The following is a 25,137-nucleotide window of genomic DNA, read 5'->3' as shown; positions in this document are numbered from 1 at the left end:
ACAAGCTATTCTTGTCAGCCTTCCCTTCCAGAGGGGATGCTGTGTGACAGTCTGGCCAGAGTATCCTATCCACAAGGACACAACGATACATCAAAGATGTGCATGTGACCCAACTAGGTACAACTTAGTCACTAGATATGCAGGAATCATCTTTCCCATCAAGTGGAAATAATCTGCCTAAGGGAAGCCAAGGAGAGAAAGCAGAGAAAAAGTAGAGGCCATTTTCTTCTGTTTATGATTTCACTGTCATTTGAGCCCTGGATTGAGCTGTCCCTGGATTCTTGTTGAACTTTTTAGTTATGTGACCCAATAAGTTACTTTTATTTTCCTTAAATTAGTATAAGTTGGGTTAATGTCATTGGTTGGTTTACTTTTTTATTTGGCAAGATATTTTCCTCAATTGTTTGAAGGGTTCAGTTTTTAAAAAAATATTGTACATACATGTAACATCTCATTTGTAAGTTGGCCAACTTGCAAATTGAGTTTACTAGAAATGGTTCTTCATAGGTATAACAATATGAAAATTCCTACATTCAAAAAATTTTGATCTACAAAAGTGGTAACTTCACAAGGTTGTTCTGTTTTCTATAAGGACATTTTTGATCTGGCTTAGAAACAAAATACCAATACAATATATTTTTATTGTAGAAAACACAGGCAATTTGCAAAAATACAAAGACGAAAACAAATTATTCCAAAACTATAATATAAAAATGAACACTATTATATTTTGGTATATCCTTGTCCAAATAATAAACTTGGTTTAGAAAATAATTTTAGTAAACTAATAACAAGTTAATGACAAATTTGTTATTTTGAGAATATATCTAATTAAAAAAATTAAATATGTTGCTTTCCAACAAACATGCTTTGTAAAATTAGCTTACTTTTTAAAAATGTCCTGCTTTAAGCTTTAAAGTTTTATTTTTAATTAACTAATTTGCAAACAAGCTAATCTATCTAAATTGGAAGGACTTTCTATATAACTTTCAACATATGCAATGTTTGATAATTCCATTATTTACTACATAATCCACTTTTTAGGGTATTTAGAGTAATTATATGCCTAGCTCATAAATAATTATAAAAAGAATCCTACTAACATCCAATTTGAGGTACTATAAAAATATGTTACAGAGATATAGTTCTGTTCTATTCTACTTTTTATTTTAAAATTTGAATAATTTATTTGGTCTAAATAATCTATATTTGGTAAAGTGCAAAAATAAAGACATAAGTAAAATTGGAAATTCCAGAAAATCTAGTATGATATCATTTTAGTGATACTGTTGCTGAAAATGGTTCATTCATTTATAAAGCAACTCTCTGTTGAGTGCTTACTTCCATATATACTAGAACATTCCTTGAAGCGAATATTCTGAACACATAGGAAAAAGCCTATCTGATTTCACAGAATTACGTATGCAAGGGAAGAAAACAGAACAAAGATACACAATAAAGACCATCTAAGTGTGAGGAGGACAAAATTTTAGATTTAGGCAGGGTTTTCAGAAACTAGTCTTGTACTGGTATTTGGGAAGGTGGTGGCAGTAAATGGGACTATGAAGAGCTCTGAGCAGCAATGATCTTCGTGTGTTCCAAGCACACAGCTGTTCTGAAACAGTGGGTTAGAAGGAGCAAGAGGAAGAAGAAAGCATATGAGAAGGAAGCAGGATCCAAATCTTTCAAGACCTCGTAGGATTAATCTAAAGTAAGACAGACTTTAGAATCCCTGTCCTGAGTATAGTCTACAAACTTCCTTTTACAAAGATCACTCAACAGTGACAGCTGGCAGAGCATTTATGATGCGTTAGTCTCTGCTGCTGCTGCTGCTGCTGCTGCTAAGTCGCTTCAGTCGTGTCCGATTCTGTGCGACTCCATAGACGGCAGCCCACCAGGCTCCCCCGTCCCTGGGATTCTCCAGGCAAGAACACTGGAGTGGGTTGCCATTTCCTTCTCCAATGCATGAAAGTGAAAAGTGAAAGTGAAGTTGCTCAGTTGTGTCCGACCCTCAGCGACCCCATGGACTGCAGCCTTCCAGGCTCCTCCATCCATGGGATTTTCCAGGCAAGAGTGGGGTGCCATTGCCTTCTCCGGCCTTAGTCTAGCAAAAATCTAATTAATTTAGGATGCCAGAGAGTCATAAAATGACATTAACTGGTTCTCTAATGTGTTCATTAAAGTGTAGCTAACTTGATCACTGTGGGCAATGTTTTGTAGGACAAGATTTTAACTGAGGGAAGCAAAAATGTTGTGAGACATTAAAAGAACAACAACAAGAAAAAGTTAAAAGTTAAAAAAACAAAGCAGAATTTGCTTGCCAATGCAGGAGATGCAAGAGACATGGGATTTGATTCCTGGGTTGGGAAGATCTCCTAGAGTAGGAAATGGCACTCCACTCCAGAATTCTTGCCTGGGAAATTCCATGGACAGAGAAGCCAAGTGGGGTACAGTCCATGGTTTCGCAAAGAGTTGGAAATGACTGAGCAACTGAGCACACAGACACAAAATTATTGTTTTCTTATTTCTGCAACACTGAAGAAGTGCTTTGGGGATAATATTTGAAAACTACAGAAATAATATTTACTGCAATACCTAGCTCTAATGTTACCCATTGAGGCTAATGACTGAAGTAGGTTTATTTTGTCTTTCCAGAATTGACGTGCCAAGATTCTAAACTGCAGTGTGTTTTTCTCATGTTTCTAAACAATTTTTTTGAGGTTTAAGGTTAATTGAAATATAATTGAAGTACAGTGTTATGTTAGTTTCAAGTGTACTACATAATAATTTGACACTTGCACATTCAGTATTATGAAATGATCACCATGATAAGTCCAGTAATAAAGCTTTTTAAGATGTTACTGACTGTATTCATTATGCTATATACTACACCTCTGTGAACTATTTACTATTTATGTTTATGCCTTAGCAGATCAATACTTATTATTATTTTTTTAATTTGACCACACAGCATATGGGCTATTAGCTCTCTAACCAGGGGTCGAACCCAGGACCCTTAAAGTGGAAATATGGTGGCTTAACCACTGGACCACCAGGGAAGTCCCTTACTTACTATGTAAGTGGAGATTAGCACTTTTTAATCTTCACTTATCTGCCTCTATTCTCCACCCCTTCCTTCTGGCAACCATCTATTTCTTCTCTACAACTGTGAATCCTATTTCATTTTATTTCTTTTTAGATTTCACATATAAGTGAATCATATGGCCTTTGTCTTTCTCTGTATGACTTATTTCAAATAATACCTTTTAGACCATTCATGTTGTTATAAATGGCCAGATTTCAATATTTAAATGTCTGAATAATATTACACTATATATATAACATCTTCATCCATTCATCTATCTATGGACACTTAAGTCAGTAATCCATTTGGAGGGTTTTTTTTTTTTTTTTGGTATATTGTATATGATAGTCGTCCAGTTTGATTGTTTTGCATGTAGATGTTGAGTTTTTCTAACATAATTTAGAAAAGAAGTTGCCTTCTCCCCATTGTATAGTCTCACCTTCTTTGTTATGTATTAATTGACCATGTAAGTACGGGTTTATTTCTCGGCTTTCTATTCCATTCCTTTGATCTATGTGCCTGTTTTTCCCCCAGTATTACACTATTTTGATATTATAGCTTTGCAGTATAGTTTGGAATCCGAATGCCTGACACCGCCAACTTTGCTGATCTTTCTCAGGATCACTTCGGCTATTTGCGGACTTTTGTGGTTCCACACAAATTTCAGAATTATTTGTCCTAGTACTGTGAAAAGTGACATTGGTATTTTGATAGAGATTGCATTAAATCTGTAGATTGCCTTGGGTACCATGGGTATTTTAACAATATTAATCTTCCAGTCTGTGAGCATTATACATCTTGCTGTGTGTTTGCATCACTTTTAAATTTTTTCATCAATTTCTGAATATTGCAAGAATATATCTTTTACCTCAAATTTTTTCTAGATATTTTATTCTTTTTTTAAATTTATTTTTAAAAGTAATTGACTTTTTATTTAAATATAATTAACCATATTACATTAGCTTCAGGTATCAGTTCAGTTTAGTTCAGTCGCTCAGTCGTGTCTGACTCTTTGTGACCCCATGAATCGCCACACGCCAGGCCTCCCTGTCCATCACCAACTCCCGGAGTTCACTCAGATTCACGTTCATCGAGTCATGTGATGCCATCCAGCCATCTCATCCTCTGTCATCCCCTTCTCCTCCTGCCCCCAATCCCTCCCAGCATCACAGTCTTTTCCAATGAGTCAACTCTTCGCATGAGGTGACCAAAGTACTGGAGTTTCAGCTTCAGCATCATTCCCTCCAAAGAAATCCCAGGGCTGATCTCCTTCAGAATGGACTGGTTGGATCTCCTTGCAGTCCAAGGGACTCGCAAGAGTCTTCTCCAACACCACAGTTCAGAAGCATCAATTCTTCGGTGCTCAGCTTTCTTCACAGTCCAACTCTCACATCCATACATGACCACAGGAAAAACCACAGCCTTGACTAGAAGGACCTTAGTCGGCAAAGTAATGTCTCTGCTTTTGAATATGCTATCTAGGTTAGTCATAACTTTTCTTCCAAGGAGTAAGCGTCTTTTAATTTCACGGCTGCAGTCACCACCTGCAGTGATTTTGGAGCCCCCCAAAATAAAGTCTGACACTGTTTCCACTGTTTCCCCATCTATTTGCCATGAAGTGATGGGACCAGATGCCATGATCTTCGTTTTCTGAATGTTGAGCTTTAAGCCAACTTTCTTACTCTCCACTTTCACTTTCATCAAGAGGCTTTTTAGTTCCTCTTCACTTTCTGCCATAAGGGTGGTGTCATCTGCATATCTGAGGTTATTGATATTTCTCCTGGCAATCTTGATTCCAGCTTGTGTTTCTTCCAGCGCAGCGTTTGTCATGATGTACTCTGCATATAAGTTAAATAAGCAGGGTGACAATATATAGCCTTGACGTATTCCTTTTCCTATTTGGAACCAGTCTGTTACAATACAGTAATTAAATATCATATAGATTATATTCCATTTATAGCTACTATTAATACTGGCTATATTCTCTGCACTATTTAATATATCCTTGGAATTTCTTTTAAACAGGGTAGTTTGTACCCTACTACTATCTTGACTTTCCACTCTTGCCCTTCCCCACTGTAGCAACTAGTTTGTTCTCTATATCTGTGAGTCTATTTCTTTTTCATTATGTTCACTGCTGCTGCTGCTGCTAAGTCATTTCAGTCACTAGTTTGTTTTATTTTTTAGATTACACATATAAGTGATACAGTGTTTGTCTTTCTTGGTCTGACTCAGTTCATTAGGTCCATTCATGTTGTTGCAAAAAGCAAAATGTCATTAAAAAAAATAACTGAATATTATTCCATTGTAGAAAACATGTCTTCTTTATCCATTCATCTGTTGATAGACACTTAGTTTGCTTCCATATCTTGATTATTATAAATAATACTGCTATGAACATTGGGGTGCATGTTATCTTTTCAAATTAGTGTTTTTTTCTTTTTGTTTGTAAATATACTTACCTAGGTGTGGTATTGCTAGATCATACGGTAGTTCTATTTTTAGCTTTCTGAGAAACCTCCATATTGTTTTCCACAATGGCTGCACCAATTTACATTCCCATCAACGGTAACAACGGTATACAAAGGTTCCTTTTCCTCCACATCCTTGCCAACGTTTGTTATTCGCAAGTCTTTTTCTTTCTTTTTTTTTTTTTTGGTGATTGATAGCCATTCTGACAGGTGTGGGTTGGTATCTCATTGTGGTTTTATTTGCATTTTTCTAACGATTAACCATGTTGAGCATTTTTCCATATGCTTATTGACCATCTGAATGTCTTCTTTGGAAAAATGTCTATTCGTATCTTCTCAAGATTGTTTTGGCTATTTGGAGTCTTTTGTGTTTCAATAACATATTTGAAAATTATTTGTTTTAGGGATTGCATTAAAACTACAGAACTAAAAAAAAATAAAAAATAAAACTACAGACCTTTTTGAGCACCATGGGTATTTTATCAATATTAATTCTTCCAGTCCAATAACACATTATATCTTTCCATTGGTGTCACCTTCAATTTCTTTCATCAGTGTCTTATAGTCTTTGAGTACATGTCTTTTATTTCCATCAGTAGGTGTTTTTTATTATTATTTTCGATGTGATTGTAAAATGGAATTGCTTCCTTAATTTCTCTTTTTGATAGTTCACTGTTAATGTATAAAAGTGAAATATATTTCTGCATATTAAGTTTGCATCCTGCTACTTTACCGAATTCACCAATGAGCTCCAGTACATTTTTCATGGCCTCTTTAGGATTTTCTGTACATGGCATCACATCATCTGCAAACAGTAACAGTTTTAGTTCTTCCTTTCCAATTCAGTTTGCTTTCATTTCTTTTACTCATCTGATTATTGTGGCTAGGACTTCTAATACTATGTTGAGTAAAATGTTAAGAACGGGCATCCTTATATTGTTCCTGATCTTACAGGAAATGTTTTCTGCTTTTCAACTTTGAGTATAATGTTAGCTGTGGGTTTATTATAAATAGCCTTTATTGTGTTGATGCCTATTTCCTCGATACCCATTTTCTGGAAAGCTTTTTATCATAAGTGGATGCTGAATATTTTCAAAAAATTTTCTGCATTTATTCTTCAGTTTATTAGTATAATGCATCACAATGATTAATGTGCTGATATTGAAAAATCCTTGCATCCCTGGGTTGAATCTCACTTGATCAGGATCCTTTTGATTTATTGTTGGATTTGGTTTGCTAATATTTTATTGAGGATTTTTGCATGTATTTTCATCAGTTATATTAGCCTATAAGTTTCTTTTTTGTGATATCTTTTGTCTGGTTTTGATATGAGGGTTGTGCAGATGAGTTTGGAAGCATTTCTTCCTCTGCAAATTTTGGAACAGTTTGAGAAAGATAGATGTTAACTCATCTCTAAATATTTGGTATGATTCACCTCTGAATCTATCTGGTCCTAAACTTCTGCTTGTTGGAATTTTTAAAAATTATTATTACTGATTTAATTTCACTACTTGTAATTGGTCTGTTCATATTTTCTATTACTTCTTGGTTCAGTCTTGGGAGATTAGTAGGGCTGGATCATGAAGCAGCTGGTTGTGGGACCCTGGAAGGCCTAGCCCATGGGTGAAAAAAGTGGAATTTTGGGGTGTGGCTGCAGGGCCCAGGGATCAGAGCTGCTGTTGGCTTGCTGGTGGATGGGCCTTGCTCTTCACACAGCTGGCTTTGAGGACCGAGGTGTCCCAAAGCTCATGCTCGTCTGCTGATGGGTGGAATAGGTTCTGCCATGGCAGGCTGCAGGGCTATGGCTGTCCTGGGGCAGATGTCTGCCAGCTAGAAGGTAGACCTGTATCCCAGAGTCTCTGACTGCAACAGCCTGGGGGTTCCTGAGTCTCACATCCTCACACTGGTATTGGTGTCAAGTCCTGGGCCCTCTGGTGGGCAGGACTATGTCCAGTGGGAGACTCGCTAAGATCAGCAGGAGGATCTGATCTCCATTCTTTTCAAATTATCACTTTCTCCCAGGGTCCAGGAGCCTGTGATATTTTGTGTGTACCCTTTAATAGTACAGTCTTATTTCCACAGCTCTCTGAAACTCCTGAAAGTAAACTCCATTGGACTTCAAAGCATTCACAGTCTAGTGTTCTTTAGGATCCTCTTCCTGGAGCAGGTCCCCCAGGCAGGGGAAACTGAGGTTGACTCATACTCCTTGTTCCTTGGGGAGAACATTTGTGATTGTAATTATTTCCATCTTGTAGGATGTTATCTTTAGTGTCATGCTTGCACTCCTTTTTGTGTGTGTATCTAATATAGGTTTTTGGTTTGCGGTTACCTTAAGGTTCATATATAACAACCTATAGATATCAGTCAGTTCAGTCGCTCAGTTGTGTCTGACTCTTTGAGACCCTATGGACTGTAGCACAACAGGCTTCCCTGTCCATCACCAACTCCTGGAGCTTGCTCAAACTCATGTCCATCCAGTCGGTAATGCCATCTACCCATCTAATCCTCTGTCGTCCCCTTCTCCTCCTGCCTTCAATCTTTCCCAGCATCAGGGTCTTTTCAAACGAGTCAGTTTTTTGCATCAGGTGGCCAAAGTATTGCAGCTTCAGCATCAGGCCTTCCAATGAATATTCAGGACTGATTTCCTTTAGGATGGACTGGTTGGATCTCCTTGTAGTCCAAGGGACTCTCAAGAGTCCTCTCCAGTACCACAGTTCAATAGCATAATTTCTTCACTGCTCAGCCTTCTTTTTGGTCCAACTCTCATATTCATACATGACTACTGGAAAAACCATAGCTTTGACTAGATGGACATTTGTCAGCAAATACCTCTGCTTTCTAATATGCTGTCTAGGTTGGTCACAGCTTTTCTTCCAAGGAGCAAGCATCTTTTAATTTCATGACTTCAGTCACCATCTGCAATGATTTTGGAGCCCAAGAAAATAAAGTCTGTCACTGTTTCCATTGTTTTCCCATCTGTTTGCCATGAAGTGATGGTACTAGATGCCATGATCTTTGTTTTTTACCTACATATATACATACCTATATACCTACATGATTATTTTAAGTGATGGCTCTTTAAGGTGTAATGAATTCTGACTGCCGTATATTTTTATGCCCTCATCTACGCTTGATGCTTCTGACATCATATTTTACAACTTTTTGTTTTGTGTTATCAGTAAACTACTTATTGTATATAGAAATAATTTTACTACTTTTATTTTTTAACCTTCCTAATAACCTCATAAGTGGTCAATCTACTGGATATTTTCCTTTACCAATGAGCTTTATCCTTTTGCAATTTTCATATTTCTAGCTGTGTTCTTCTCTTTTCCATTTAAAGAAGTCACTTTAACATTTCCTGAAATAACTTTTTGCTTTTGCTTTTCTGTAAAACTCTTTATTTCTCCTCAAATCTGAATCATAGCCTGGCCAGGCAGAATATTCTTGGTTGTAGGTTTTATTTTACACTACTTTAATATATGGGCTTCCCAGCTGGTGCAGTGGTAAAGAATCTGCCTGCCAATGCAGGAGACCAAGAGATATGGGTTCAATTCTTGGGTTGGGAAAACCCTCTGGAGAAGGAAATGGTAACCCACTCCAGTATTTTTCCTGGAAAATTCCATGGATAGAAGAGCCTGGAAAAGGGGTTGCAAGGAGTTGGAGATGACTGCATGCACTTTAATATATCTTGCCAGCAATAAACTTTACTGGCCTACAAAGTTTCTGCTGCTAAGTCAGTTGATAGTCCCATGAGAGTTCTCTTGTATGTAACCAGTATCTTTCCTCTTGCTCCTTTTAAGATTCTCTCTTTACCTTTAATTTTTGCCATTTTAATTATAATGTATCTTGGTGTAGACCTTATTATATTCATCTTATTGAGCCTCTTTGTGCTTCGCAACTTGGATGTCTGTTCCCTTCCCCAGTTTAGAGATGTTTTCAGCTATTATCTCTTCAGATTAGTTCTCTGCTCCATTCTCTCTTCCTTTCCTAGCTCCTATAATGAAAATTTTGGTATGCTTGAAAATTTCCCAGAGGCCCCTTAAATTATCCTTGTTTAAAAATTTTTTCCCTTGTTCAGCTTGGGTGATTTCCACTAATCCATCTTCCAGACTGCTGATCCATTTCTCTGTATCATTTAAACTAGTTTATTTCTTCTAGCATATTTTAAAATTTCAGTTATTGTATTCTTTAGCTTGTTTGGTTCTTTACATTTTATAACCTGTGTTGAAATTCTTACTGTGTTCATCCATTCTTCTGAAATCAATGAGCATCTTAAAATCATTACTTTGAAGTCTTTATCAGGTAGGTTGAATGGATTAAAATTTGACTTAAAAAAGGGTTTGTTCTATCCATATCAGTCTCTATCAATTTTTTTTCCTTCAGCTTTCCTAGCCCATACTCAACATTGTACTTAGTAAGAATAGGTTCCTGTAATTAGACTAAAGGGTGGGCCTCCTTAGCAATTAAGAATTTCCCTTGTAGCTAAAATCTGGGAACTGTATCAAAGAACTGGTAGCATTATTTCAGTTTTAGCAGTTGTTCCATTTGGGCCATCTTAGTAAAAACACTAATTTAAAGCTTTACAAATTGTATAATTAAAATTTTCATCACTGACAAGTGCAGTCTTCCACTTTTTCTGTTTTGTCTTTTTTAGTTAGAGGTACTTATGTGAAATAGTTTCTGAGTCTGTTACCAATGGCTTGTATGACTAGAGATACTGTCTCAGAGGCAGAAAATTTTGGAAAACCAAAAGAGTTGACATAAGGGAGGCTTTTGTTTTTGTTTTAGTAAATTTATTTAGCTAACATATAAGAAATAATTATATTAATTTTAAATCCTCTTTTAGGGAAGTAATTATCTTCTTTTCCTGGAACAAATTCAGAAATTCCGCCAGGCCTCACCCTTAAATCTTCCTCTTTTTAAGCAGCCCCCTTTTTTTCCTTGATTTTCTCCAGCTCCCTTATACTTTGTATCCAGAGTTTCTTTCTCTAGGGAATATCCTGGAATTCGTTGCAGTAAGATTTAATCTATATGAAAGAAATCATTACATCACAGAAACTCTAGCTAATGGAAGGCATTTTTTTTATATTTTCATTCAGTGTAATGGAATACTTCAGTAATTAAGTATATGAAATAGTGACAAAGTCACAAAGGTGCTATAGCTTTTTGAATTTATGGATTTCTGTACCAAATACAATAGCGTGTCCCATATAATATATGGCTATGCCAAAATGAAAACTGACCTTATTTCAAAAGAATCATGCCATTAATGTTTAGGAGAAAGGTCAATGCATTATTTTCAGGCCTAAGAATCCTAAAACAGTCATTGCATCTGAATGAAAAGGATAAAAAAAAAATCACTGATGTCTTTGGCTGACATTTGTGAGGATTGGAAAATGAATAAATTCACTCACAGTGATTGATGTAACCTAATAAAAAATGTCAATAAATTCACATAATTCTGTGGCTATATCTCAATCATGAGTGGTTAAGTTATGCCTACTTTTATCTCTCAGGCTGAGGAAACACACTACTGTATTTCTTAACTCATTCCAAAGTTAAGATTGAATGTTATAACATATAAGATATAGACCAGGTAATGTGGTCCTACTTTGAAGTTGATTCTAGAATAGTAGAAAAAGACATGTTCCTAAATAACTATAATGTTATATATATATATATATATATATATATTTAAAATTTAATAGGAGAAAAACAACTAAAATATGATTGCTGTTCAGAAGGAAAAATTGCCAAAGTACAGAGAAACACAATTATGAGAAAAGCTGCCAATGTCATATAAATATAACTGACATCAGCGAGCGTTCAAATTTAGAACTGGGCTTGAAGTCCTTGAAAAATTAGGTTCCTTCTTTGCTGTCTTCCTTTTTTCTTCTTTTTATTCTGGCCCTATCCTTTGCTTCCTTTTCCTCCTTTTTACAATACTCCTTCATCCATAAGTACGTATGTACTAAGTTGCTTCAGTCCTGTCCAAATCTTTGTGACCCTATGGACAGTAGCCCACCAGGCTCCTCTGCCCACGGGATTTCCCATGCAAGAATACTGGAGTGGGTTGCCATTTCCTTCTCCAGGGGATCTTCCCAACCCAGGGATTGGACCCTTGTCTCTTATGTCTCCTGCACTGTCAGGCAGGTTTTTTACAACTAGCACCACCTGGGGTATACTTAGTATTTCCCATATGCTCAATACCATGTTAGGCACCACAATAAATAAAATTAAGGTTATCCTTAGGAGACTATTGACTTCCCAAATCCCCATTCCAATATAACATAGGATTCCCCTTCTATCTAAAAGTAATTTAAAATATATATTGGGGGTATATATTGGAGATTTGGCAAAAGGGAGTTTGAGAGGAGAATTCAAGCTAGGATAGAACATTAAGTGGAGAATATGGAGTGGCCAGTACACTTAGTTTAATCCTTTATTAACAGTAACTTAAAGTTATCAGAAAGCAAATGAGTGGCATGATAGTTTTTTCCTATTGATGGGCAGTGGCTGGGGTGCTGGAGCCCTGACAAGGGCTGTGGGAGGAAGTGTGAAGGTAAGAGGGAACCCCAACGGGGACAGAAGACAGCACAGATGCATTGCTACAGCTACCAGAGTGGTGGGAGTGTCCCAGAAAAAAACTCAGGATCATTGCCAAATGGTGCAGAGGTCCTAACATTATGGTGTAAGAGTTAAGAAAATAAACTTCAGGCCCATACACATAAAAGTAATTATAGCATAACATGTTAAGTGTGATATAGATATCTACCAGTAAAAAGATAAAGAAAAGAAGATTCATAAAGCTGAGTCATCCTTCATAAGTCAAGCTTGCTGGATGAGTTAGGAGTGATGAGGGTGGGGGAAAAAGAAGTATTTCCAAGAAGAAGGCCAAGTATGATAAAACATGGGATCAATTTGAATATTTCATTTGAAATATGAATGAAATAATGATTTACTGTTAACAGAATGTAAACTAAGAGGTAGAGAAGGCAGGAGATAAAAGAAATGCTGAGTGGAAGCCAGCTGTTCAGAACCTTGAATTTCTATATCCAAGGGCATGAATTTTGTCCTGTAGGTGAAGGAAAGACCTTGAAGGATTTTAAGCAAAGAAAGTATGTTAAAAATGAGGGAAAAAAGTTTTGTATCTTAAAAAATATAACAATTCAACAAATGGTGCTGAAATTATCCATATGCAAAAAAAAAAAAAAGAAGAAGAAGAAGAAGAACCTTGGCTCATACCTCACACTTTATGTAAAAATTAACTCAAAATGGATCTTAGACCTCTATGTAAATCTTCTGAGAAAGTGTTAGTCACTCAGTTGTGTCTGACTCTTTGTGACTGCATGGGCTGTGGCCCACCAGGCTCATCTGCCCGAGGAATTCTCCAGGCAAGAATACTGGAGTGGGTTGCCATTGCCTTCTCCATGAGATCTTCCTAACCCAGGGATCAAACCTAGGTCTCCTCCATGAGCAGGCAGATTATTTACCATCTGAGCTACCAGGAAAGCCCATGTAAAACTTCTAGAAGCTAATAAGAGAAAAAGTCTTTGTGACCGTGGTTGAGATAAAGAGTTTTCTGACATCACTATAAAGCACAATCCGTAAAAGAAAAGGAATAATGAATTAGACTTTATCAAAATAAAACAACAGTTACTTTGTTAAAGACAATGTTCACTGAATGGAAAAACAAGATAAAAACTGGAAAAATATCTACAGATCACATTTTAAACACACATTTTAGACAAAGAACTGTATCCAAAAATATATATTAAAAAAAAAACATTTAGAACTCAACATTAAGGAAAAACAACCCAATGAAAGAATATAGGTAAAAATCTGAAAACATACTTCACCAAAGAAGATATATGGATAGTGAAAAAACATATGGAAAGCAATCAAATAGTCATAGGGATATGCAAATTAAAGTCACAGTAAGACACCAATATATACTCACTAAGATGGCTAATTAAAAAAAAAAGTATCAAGCATTAATGAGAGTAACAGAAACTTTCATTACTTACTAGTGGAATGTAAAATGGTACATCAGGTTTGGAAAATAGTTTGGCAGTTTCTTAAAAAATTAAACATATTTATCTTTTGATTTGGTCATCCCACACCTAGGCTAGGTATTTCTTTAAGATAAACAAAAATATGTGCTTACAAAGAGACTTGTACATGAATGTTTACAGCAGTTTTATAAATAATCATCCAAACTGGAAACAATCCAGATGTCCTTCAACCACTGAATGCAGAACCAAATGATGATACATCACACAAAGGAATACTGCTCAGCAACAATAAAGGCATGAATCTCAAGTACCTTCTTCTAAGAGAAAGAAGCCAGCTCTGAAAGGCTTCCTGTATAATTCCATTTAAAGAACATTCTCTAAAGAACATTTAAAGAACATTTAAAGTACAGTGCTTCCTTAAAGAAATGTTCTGATTAATACAGAAGGAAACAAAGTAGAAACATCACCATTAAAAATAGAACAGTAGTAATTGTTGCAGGCAAGGTTGACTATGAACGATAAAATGACCCAGCAATCCCACTGCTGGGCATACACACCGAGGAAACCAGAATTGAAAGAGACACGTGTACCCCAGTGTTCATCACAGCACTGTTTACAATAGCCAGGACATGGAGGCAACCTAGATGTCCATCAGCAGATGAATGCATAAGAAAGCTGTGGTACATATACACAATGGAGTATTACTCAGCCATTAAAAAGAATACATTTGAATCAGGTCTAATGAGGTGGATGAAACTGGAGCCTATTATACAGAGTGAAGTAAGCCAGAAAGAAAAACACCAAAACAGTATACAAATGCATATATATGGAATTTAGAAAGATGGTAACGATAACCCTGTATGTGAGACAGCAAAAGAGACACAGATGTATAGAACAGTCTTTTGGACTCTATGGGAGAGGGAGAGGGTGGGATGATTTGGGAGAACGGCATTGAAACATATATATTATCATATGTGAAATGAATCTCCAGTGCAGGTTTAATACATGATACAGGATGCTCGGGGCTGGTGCACTGGGATGACCCAGAGGGATGGTATGGTGAGGGAGGTAGGAGGGGGGTTCAGGATGGGGAACATGTGTACAACCATGGTGGATTCATGTCAATGTATGGCAAAACCAATACAATATTGTAAAGTAATTAGCCTCCAATTAAAATAAATAAATTTATATTAAAAAATTAATGGGAAAAAGTTTGAGGAAAAACAGGATATTTGTATAGTTGAAAAGATCTCCTCCTGAATATACATTAACTACAAAAAGGGAAAGTAATGTTTCAGTGGAGCAATCTAGATGACACCACCTTAACCATGTGGCCCATGTTAACATCCCCAGGAATAAAGTATATGGACAACATGTAAGCTCCCCGATACCATGCATTAAAGAGGATATGTAACTTTTGTTATATTCCTGCAAAAAAGCATAGCCACAAATTGAATCATGAAAAAGCAATGGCCATACCCAAACTATTGGACATTTTACAAAATCACTAACTAGTACTCTTGCAAACTGTCAAGGTCATGAAAGACAAGAGAAGACTGAAGAACTGCACAGATTAAACATAGACTGGACTAAGATGTGGTAACTAATGCAATTTGGGACCCTGGATGAAGTTTTAGACGAGAAAAAGGACCCTAGCGGAAAAGCTAGTAAAATGAATCAAAGTCTCCAGTTAAGTAAAAAGTACTGCACAGATGTTTGTTTCTTGGCTTTGATAACAGTCCTGTGATTATGTAAAATACATCAGGGGAAACTAAATAAAAGTTATATGGGAACTATATTATTTGAATAACTTTTCCTGTAATTCTGAAATTATATCAAGATGTAAAGTTAAGAAAAGTTACATTATTATATTCCCACAGAAACAAACTAAGCATTAAAAATATTCATCAAAGGATTAAATAAGGACTTTGCTAGATTTCCATTCAATAATTTCAGAGATAATTTTTTAAAATTAGCAGTCGCATATACAAGGGGCCTATCATTTTCAGTGATTATGTTTTCTAATGGTCTTTATTCACTCTTACATAAGACCATCGGAACTCAGTGAAAAAGCCCCCAAGTAACGAGTGGTTACTTTACCTTGCAGACTGGAAAGCTGGTTCTCATTCTCCTGAATTTATGGATGCAAATTAATACCTATGACATGGGTTTATCTATACTACTACTACTAAGTCGCTTCAATTGTGTCCGACTCTATGCGACCCCATAGACGGCAGCCTACCAGGGTCCCCGTCTCTGGGATTCTCCAGGCAAGAACACTGGGGTGGGTTGCCATTTCCTTCTCCAGTTCATGAAAGTGAAAAGTGAAAGTGAAGTCGCTCAGTCGTGTCTGACTCTTAGCGACCCCATGGATCGCAGCCTACCAGGCTCCTCCATCCATGGGATTTTCCAGGCAAGAGTACTGGAGTGGGGTGCCATTGCCTTCTCTGGAGTTTATCTATAGTTCTTCTCAAATTAGGAGCCATCAAACTCTTTACCAGAACAAACTGTATAATAAGTTATTTGGAAAGAACTTTCATTTTTGAAAATGAGTACGATTTTACCCTCTAGGTGGCTCTATTCAACGTTATTTAGATGCTTTAAAAGGCAACATTATGTAAGCATGAAGTTTACTTATATTCTCTTTTCTAGTTCTTACAGTGTTTTCTTCAAGCTGAGCAACCTGTTACTAGAATTTTTAAGCTGATACTTCTTACTAAACTCTACCCAATAATTAGCAGGCTGGTTTAGGAAAGGGAAAGAACCACAGAAAGGAGATGGTACGTTTGTAGATCTAGGGAAGTGATTAGAGTGAATGACCTTGAGAAAACTCAGACACTTAAACACTGAAGAGACAAGGATAAATTCCTTCTGAATACAGAAGAAGTTTATCCTGTCTCGTAAACAGGGACATACACTCTGGCAGAAAGAAAGTAAGCTGGTGATCCCAATTAGCCCCAGTGCAGCTTGAACAGTGTGATGCACAGGGCCACCAGACTATGTCAGCTTGTTACTGTTATAGTCAACACTTGGCTCATTTTCTGTTTTGCAATATGTATACATTATAATTCCAAATGTCAAATACTTTGCAGTAAATCTCCTGAGATTCCACTGAGACTCCAGAAACTGTTCAATAATAATCCATCACTATTTTCAGTAAATAGTCAATATTAAGAATGTTAGGAGAGGAGAGAAAATACAGACAATCTCATTTCATTCTTTTTGTGGTCTCTCATCTTTCTTTTTTCCTTGGGTTGTATCTCTCCCCACTTTCACGCTATCAACTATTTTTTTCTCCATTGTCGATAGTGTTCTTTGAGGCTGTGGCTTCTGTCTTATTCTCCAGGCTCTTTTGTGCCCTCGGGTGTGTGTTAGTCACTCAGTCCTGTCCAACTCTTTGCGGCCCCATGGACTGTAGGCTGCCAGGCTTCTCTGTCCGTGGGATTTTCCAGGCAAGAATACTGGAGTGGGTTGCCGTTTTGTGCCCTTACTGCGCATTATTTGCACCTGTATGCCAGAATCCCACCAAGGCTTCAGAGACTTCCTGGAGGTCTTCAAACATCCAAGACATTTCCAACCTATCATTTCCAAATTGGAGTTCATTGTTTCCGAGCTTATTTTAGTAATCCAAGTTCATTTTTCACTTGGATCACTATGCTAGCCTCCTTACTGTTTTACCTGCCTCTACTTTTTTCTTTCAATATATAGTCTGTACTGTGATTACTTTGCTCCAGCTGTTTTCGATGCTCCCCCAATATGCCACATTCTTTCTTACCACAAGGGTTTAGAACTTACCGTTTCCTCTGCCTAGAATACTCTCCTAGAAGACCAAACCCTGGCATAGCTTGCTTCACTCAGGTTTTTTCTCTTTATTTAAAGTAACAAAACTGGGTTATTTGCAGTGATGTGGTTGAAACTAGAGTCTGTACTACACAGTGAAGTCAGAAAGAGAAAAACAAATATCATATATTAACTCATAAATGTGGAATCTAGAAAAACGGTACAGAAGAACCTATTTCCAAGGCAGAAATAGAGATGCAGATGTGGAGCACGGTCCTGTGAGGGAAGGGGAGTGTGGAACAAATTGGGAAATGAAGTGCCATGTACACTACTGTCTGTAGAATAGTTAGGTAGTGGGAACCTGCTATGAAGCACAGGAAACTCCGCTCTGTGCTCTGTGATGACATCAGTGGGTGGGAGGGAGGGCATATACGCATATCTACAGCAGATTCACTTCATTGTAAAGCAGAAACTACCACAGCATTGCAAAGCAACTCTACTCCAATAAAAATTATGTTGACATGTTTAGATTCCTTTTTGTTTCCTCCAGCTGGTTAAAGCTTTTTTTGCACTACTCTATCATCAGTGACTAGAAGAGCTGGCACCCAAGCAATATTCTCTGAATAAAATAATGAATAAGTTAATGAATAATTGTATCCAAAATAGCACATGCCACACAGAACTGGGAAATAGTGGCCTACTTGTTCATTGCTCCCAGTGGACTGGAGCTTCTCAAGAGTACCGAGACCTTTTTTCTCTGTCTTTAGGTTTTAATCAGCAATCGTGTCTGACAACTTGGTGGTGCTCAGTAAATGTTTCTTTGAAAACAAAACAAAGTAAAACAAATCTCTTAACCTTGCTGAGCTAGCTGAGTAGTTGAATTTCACAAAAATGCCTAATTTTTTTCATTAGAATCAGTTTCCAAGAATATTTTACTCCCTTCCAACATATATTCCATATATTCGAACCTTGATTTTGCTTATAGCAAAAATCTCACCTATACTTTTCTACCTTACAGATTCTAAGATAAACACTTTATTATAGGCACTTTTTGTTTCTTCCTGATCAGCAATACCAGCCTGATGTTATAATAAAGTTGGAGGTGGGGTGGTAACTTATTACTGTCACAAGCTTTCCTCACTAACATCTCATGACTCTTCTTTTGGAAAAGGAATGAAACACACAAATTTTAGGGTTAGATATGGCCTTTCTTGTTTTGTAATCCAATCTGAACTTTTGAATCTTTTGTGTAGAGGAAAATACTGAGGCCTAAAGGTATTGGTCAGGTATGGATGTGAGAGTTGAACTGTGAAGAAAGCTGAGCACTGAAGAATTGATGCTTTTGAACTGTGGTATTGGAGAAGACTCTTGAGAGTCCCTTGGACTGCAAGGACATCCAACCAGTCCATTCTAAAGGAGATCAGCCCTGGGTGTTCTTTGGAAGGACTGATGCTAAAGCTGAAACTCCAGTACTCTGGCCACCTCATGTGAAGAGTTGACTCACTGGAAAAGATTCTGATGCTTGGAGGAATTGGGGGCAGGAGGAGAAGAGGATGACATAGGATGAGATGGCTGGATGGCATCACTGACTCGATGGACGTGAGTCTGAGTGAACCCTGGGAGTTGGTGATGGACAGGGAGGCCTGGCGTGCTGTAATTCATGGGGTCGCAAAGAGTCGGACATGACTGAGCGACTGAACTGGACTGAACTGAAAGGTATTGAGTGACTTGTACAAGACCCAGTGTCTAGTAGCAGAATATACAACAAGGTGGGGAGGCAGCTATCATACTGGGCAACAGTCATAGTCAAAATCTTCGAGAATGTATTACTTGACAAGTAAAATGCAATTTTGGGAGCAGAGAAGCAGTTTTGTGTATTTACTACTTGACTACCTTGAATCTACTCTCTGATTTAACATCCATGTGGACCCATCAAAACTACTTGGAAGGAGTCTACTCAGTCAGTAAAGAATCTGCCCGCAGTGAAGGAGACTCAGTTTCGATCCCAGGGTCGGGAAGATCCCCTGGAGAAGGAAACTGCAAACCACTCCAGTATCCTTGTCTAGAGAATCCCATGGACAGAGGAGCCTGGCTGGCTACAGTCCATGGGGTTGCACGAGTTAGACATGACTTGGTGACTAAACCACCACCACAGTTTTCTGGAATGTTTAAAGATGGTTTGTGGAGGCCCAGTACTTTCTGTTATAGCATCTATGCTGTTCCAGAGTCTGTAGCAACATCCCATGATGAAATAAATTTATGTTTGGGAATCTGTTTGATGTGCTGATTGACTTCTATTATTCCTCACTGGATTTATGATTTAATTGAGATACAGTTTGTACATTTACATTTAGCTATTACCTAAGCTGGGGGGTAGGTGCTTCATTCTCTCTCCTTTTGGTTTTCCACATCATCATGAATTCAAATGGAAGGGCCAGTCTTTTGAAGACTGATTATTTAATCACTATTCTTATCTTTTTATAGAAGGGTAGAACTTTCTCTTTTGGATATACAGTTAATGACACTGGTGTATACATCACCTGTTATAAATTCTTATAAACTGGTACTATCCATGGTGTTAATAGCAATAAGTCTGTGCTCTAACTGATGGCTTCCATTTGCTTCTTGGAGCAAAAGTATGTGCTAAGCATATGATTTAACTGGATTAAACTCTTTTTTATATTAGTTGCATCTTAGCAGGCTAAAAGATTATAATGTGTATCAAACAAATAGGTTCAGCTTTTATCAGGCACACTTCTTTATGTAATACAGCTTTTAATCATTTAACTTTGAAGTATAAAAGTAGTTATATGTACAAGTATGAAACAGCAAAAGTGTTCCCAAGAACTTTATAATATGCATCCCTCAGTGATAAAACTTAATATAAGATAAAAATTATGCATATTAAGAATTTATAAAAGGATCTGATGAAGATTTTGATCTGTAATTTTGCATTACTTTCAACTGAGAGTCTGTGCATTATTTCTCAGAACCCCAGGACACTACTAACATGGCCATATAAACCTACGCTGCATCTTTAACTTTGTCAGTATTATCTTTTATGCAATTGGTAGTCTTTAGGGAACATTAATTGCTAGCTATCTCTTAGCTGCTTAAGGGCAATCTTGGAGCAATTACCATGTATTTATGGGAATGAGGCATTCATTTATTTATTGTCTTTCTCCTAAAAATCCCATAGCATTTGAGTCAAGAAGATAACAGTATAAACATGCCCACTTCTCTCTGCGGCAATTATTCCTTTCTGCATCTTCACCATCCACCTCAGTATCACCACACTGCCACAGACCCACACAGAGTCTCATGCTTACAAGCGAAAATTATAATGATTATTGCCACTCAAAAGCCTACTGAATCTATCCTTTCTCAATTAGTCTTTCTTTTCTTTATCTTTCTTTATATATATATATATTTGCTTGTCTTTTTCTTGATATGAAATAAGGACCTTCACTTAGGAATCATACAAATTAGGCTATGTAAAGGTCACTGGTCTTAACTTTATACAAGATTGTTAGAGGTGTAAAGCAATCACTGGGCTAATTGTTTGGATGTTTTGGTGAAATAAATTGATTATTTCAAACTAGCAGACAAGTGCCTTAGATTATCCTATTAAACCTATTCAGTTGATTTAGAATAAAAGATTCCCACTTCATAAGGCCAAATTACATATAATATTATATTCAGTTCAGTTCAGTTCAGTCGCTCAGTCGTGTCCGACTCTTTGCGACCCCATGAATTACAGCACGCCAGGCCTCCCTGTCCATCACCAACTCCTGGAGTTCACTCAGATTCACGTCCATTGAGTCAGTGATGCCATCCAGCCATCTCATCCTCAGTCGTCCCCTTCTCCTCCTGCCCCCAATCCCTCCCAGAATCACAGTCTTTTCCAATGAGTCAACTCTTCACATGAGGTGGCCAAAGTAGTGGAGTTTCAGCTTTAGCATCATTCCTTCCAAAGAAATCCCAGGGCTGATCTCCTTCCGAATGGACTGGTTGGATCTCCTTGCAGTCCAAAGGACTCTCAAGAGTCTTCTCCAACACCACAGTTCGAAAGCATCAATTCTTTGGTGCTCAGCTTTCTTCACAGTCCAACTCTCACATCCATACACTGTACAAATCTTCAGTGGCAGGAGTGGAATTCTAACTGGTATTTGGTTTGGTTATACATTGCTGTGTAATAAACTACCCAAAATGAGAAAATTAAAAGAGCCATTTTATTAACTCTCATGATTTTATAGGTTGACTGGATTAAACTAGGTGATTCCTTTGCTCCACAAAATATCAGTTGCAACTGCAGCCATCTGGTGGTTGTAGTAGGGACTGCAATGTCTGAGACGGTTCTTCACAAACCTGCCACTCAGGACTACCTGCTGGGAGCTCTTGTGACTAAAATGCCTCAGTGTTCATCCTTGCAGTCTGCTGCATGTGGCCCCTCCATATGGACTGGCTTTGCTTAGCCCTTGAGATTGAGTCATGTGTCAGAGTGTTTCCAAAGGACAAGCTCCACTGGACAGACATGTAAGATGCTTCCACTTGCATCACACTTGTTAATGTACCACAGGCCGAGGCTAGCCACACGAACAAGCCCAGAATCAATGCGGAAGAGAACAACACAAGGGCATGAATACTGGAAGGTTCTAGTAAGGCCACTAAGAATTTAGACCACGGCAACAGTTGAAATCAAAAGCATTCTTTAGTGTCCTCCAAGCTACCATGGCTATCAGCAACCTGCTCTCCTTGGGTAGCATGTTAGCCAAGGCCTGTGAAAAGGACTTTTGAGTTCCAGGCACAGTTACATGTTTTCAGTAAGCTTTTACACCTTTCTTCCTCCAAATATAACATGAAATTTCAATTTCATTTACATAGTTTAAAAAAATTCAGTTTTATGAAAGAAAAATGCCTCTCAAAGATTTCAATAATTTTTAAGAGTTTTTTATGTCATTCTGTATTGAGTTTTATATATTATAACTCATTAGTGAATAAAATAAGGAGAAATATCAAGCTTGACATCTTGTCATTATTCAAATAAAAGTGGATATATTGCAATCTGTTTCTTGGAGTATATGATTAATTTGGGATTTTTAAGAAATTTTTTTTCCCAAAGGAATGGTTTTTGATCTTATTTCTGTAAAAACAGGATTTTTATTTCAGAAACTGTAATTCATTTTTTGATTTTGTATAAATTAAAATAATATAGTTCTAATGGCATTTATAAAGATGGGTTGCATAAAGAACGTTTTATTTAAAAGCTTTACTTTAGATAATGCATTCTATATTTGTATATGACATCTATTTCCAAATAGAACTAACTTAATGACCCCAAGTATTTTAAATGCTTCTCCTATATTTAAATTTATGCAGTTTTAGAGGAAGTAAATTGCTTATAGAAATTAGAAAAACAGGTAGCGGCGCTGGAGGCTGCGTTCGCCAGGCGCTGCGAAGTCGTGTGGAGGAGCGCGCCCCCCGGCCGCCGCAGCTCCTCGCCGTTGCGGTCCCCTAGCTTCTCCGCGCTTCGGGCGGGACCCGACCAGCCCAGGCGCCGCGGTGCCGTCCTGACCAGCCCTCCAGCAGCTCCCGGCGCTCGGGACCCCCGCCCGGCCGCTCGCCCGCAGCCCGCCGGCCGCACACGTCCCCGGAGCCGGGCCTAAGGCGGGCGGCGGCTCGGCGTGGCCGGGCTGGGCTCGGCGGCGTCCCCATGGCCGCGGCCGGCTGGCGGGACGGCTCCGGCCAGGAGAAGTACCGGCTAGTGGTGGTCGGCGGAGGCGGCGTGGGCAAATCGGCGCTCACCATCCAGTTCATCCAGTCTTATTTTGTAACGGATTATGATCCAACCATCGAGGATTCCTACACAAAGCAGTGCGTGATAGATGACCGGGCGGCCCGTCTAGACATTCTGGATACAGCGGGACAAGAGGAATTTGGAGCTATGAGAGAACAGTATATGAGAACTGGCGAGGGTTTCCTTTTGGTCTTTTCAGTCACAGATAGAGGCAGTTTTGAAGAAATCTATAAGTTTCAAAGACAGATTCTCAGAGTAAAGGATCGTGATGAGTTTCCAATGATTTTAATTGGTAATAAAGCAGATCTGGATCATCAGAGACAGGTAACACAGGAAGAAGGACAGCAGTTAGCACGGCAGCTTAAGGTAACATACATGGAGGCGTCAGCAAAGATTAGGATGAATGTAGATCAAGCTTTCCATGAACTTGTCCGGGTTATAAGGAAATTTCAAGAGCAGGAATGTCCTCCTTCACCAGAACCAACACGGAAAGAAAAAGACAAGAAAGGCTGCCATTGTGTCATTTTCTAAGAATCCCTTGAATTTTAGCTACCAACTGCCAGAAAAGCCCTCATCTTCTCCTCCTCTCCTTACAGTTTACATCACGTTGGTACCTTTCTAGCCTTAGATAAATGATCACCGTGGTAGCCTTAGACCAAGAAGCTGGCTAATCCTTTCCATGAAGCTAATCCAATGGTCATTTCAAGACAGATTTAATGGAAACACTAAGGCTGCTTCAAATAATTATCTGATTCCTTTAAAATGTATATCTGTATACACAGACACATTCTGTTTTTTAAAGCTTACTTTTAATAGGGATGAATCAGTTTTGGAATCTAAGCTGTTTGCCAAGCTGAAGTCATGGGTTGTGAAATAACTTTTAACTTCTGGAATCATATTGCCTACTGTTACTCTAAATAGAAACATAGGGAGTTTTTTAAAATGTGAATTTTTGCCTATCTCTAAAAATTTTGATGTCAACTTTAGTTAACCTTAAATACACTGAATTGAATCCACAAACGTGAGACATCTCAGATCTTTCCTGATGCTATAGCCTTTGTTTTCCAGTGGCCAAAATACCAAAATGCCTATTGTATTTATAGGTTAAAAACTGCGTGTAAAGCCTTTGCTATTACTCCTACTCTTAAAGATAATATTCTGTGTGGCCAAATATTTGGACTCATTCTGGACTTAGGCCTTTCACTGTTCTTGGTATTTTAATTTAACTTTTTCACAGCCATGTTGAGAGTAAAAATAAATAATTTCTGTCTGTCTTCCTTTTCACGTATTTCTGGATAAGGGATTCAAAAAACTAAAACTGTTTTTGTTTGTAATATAAAATATGGAATTGATCTTTCCAGGGTCAGAGATGATTAATGTTTTGCTATATACTTTTATACATTATTTTCTTATCAAACTAGTTAACAAGTATTTTTATATGTTTGTAAGCAAATATGCTTTCACAGCATACCTTGTGTATATGTAAAGATAAGTATTTAATTCTCACTGTTCACTTTTAACTGACAAAGAGAAAAAAAAAAGTGAAAACTACAAAAACTGTGGTAGAATCCTACGTGCTGTTCTGGTCCTGGTTGTACCCACCTCTGGCCAGTCACATAGCTACTTAAGAAACCTTCCCAATAGAGTACAACAGGATGAGAATCTGAAATCACTTCCAATATCCCCTACTAGATATTGACTGTTCTATCAAGTAGTAAGTGGTAAAACTTTTAACTGACAAGTAGTATAACTGTGGCTGACTTCTGACTTTGTTTTTTAATTCTGTGGATTGTGTTTAAACAATTCAAAAGTTTGTTCCTGATTTTGAGATACTAAGTGGTATTGCACAGTTGTCACTTTATTGAATGTGTACAACAGTTTCATGAAGTTTATAAAGCGTACCCTTGTATAGCTTCAGGTGCTAGAATTAAAATTGATCTGTTATCACAAAAAAAAAAAAAAAAAAAAAAAAAAAAAAGAAATTAG

General features: G+C 37.6%; 2 protein-coding genes across 2 annotated transcripts in view; one reads left to right on the top strand and one right to left on the bottom strand.

Moving 5' to 3' along the window:
- The window catches only part of EPHA6 (EPH receptor A6), a 975,318-nt gene that overhangs the window by 220,769 nt on the left and 729,412 nt on the right, over positions 1-25,137 (bottom strand). The window lies entirely within an intron of this gene.
- LOC138434394 (ras-related protein R-Ras2) lies at positions 22,780-25,127 on the top strand. Its single transcript, XM_069579053.1, has one exon. The coding sequence runs from the start codon at positions 23,068-23,070 to the stop codon at positions 23,680-23,682; it is 615 nt and encodes a 204-aa protein (XP_069435154.1). The 5' UTR covers positions 22,780-23,067; the 3' UTR covers positions 23,683-25,127.

Source organism: Ovis canadensis, chromosome 1 (genome assembly GCF_042477335.2).
Source record: "Ovis canadensis isolate MfBH-ARS-UI-01 breed Bighorn chromosome 1, ARS-UI_OviCan_v2, whole genome shotgun sequence".
Taxonomy (NCBI): Eukaryota; Metazoa; Chordata; class Mammalia; order Artiodactyla; family Bovidae; genus Ovis; species Ovis canadensis.
Note: the sequence above shows the minus strand (reverse complement) of the source record. Positions and strands in the feature narration are given on the sequence as shown.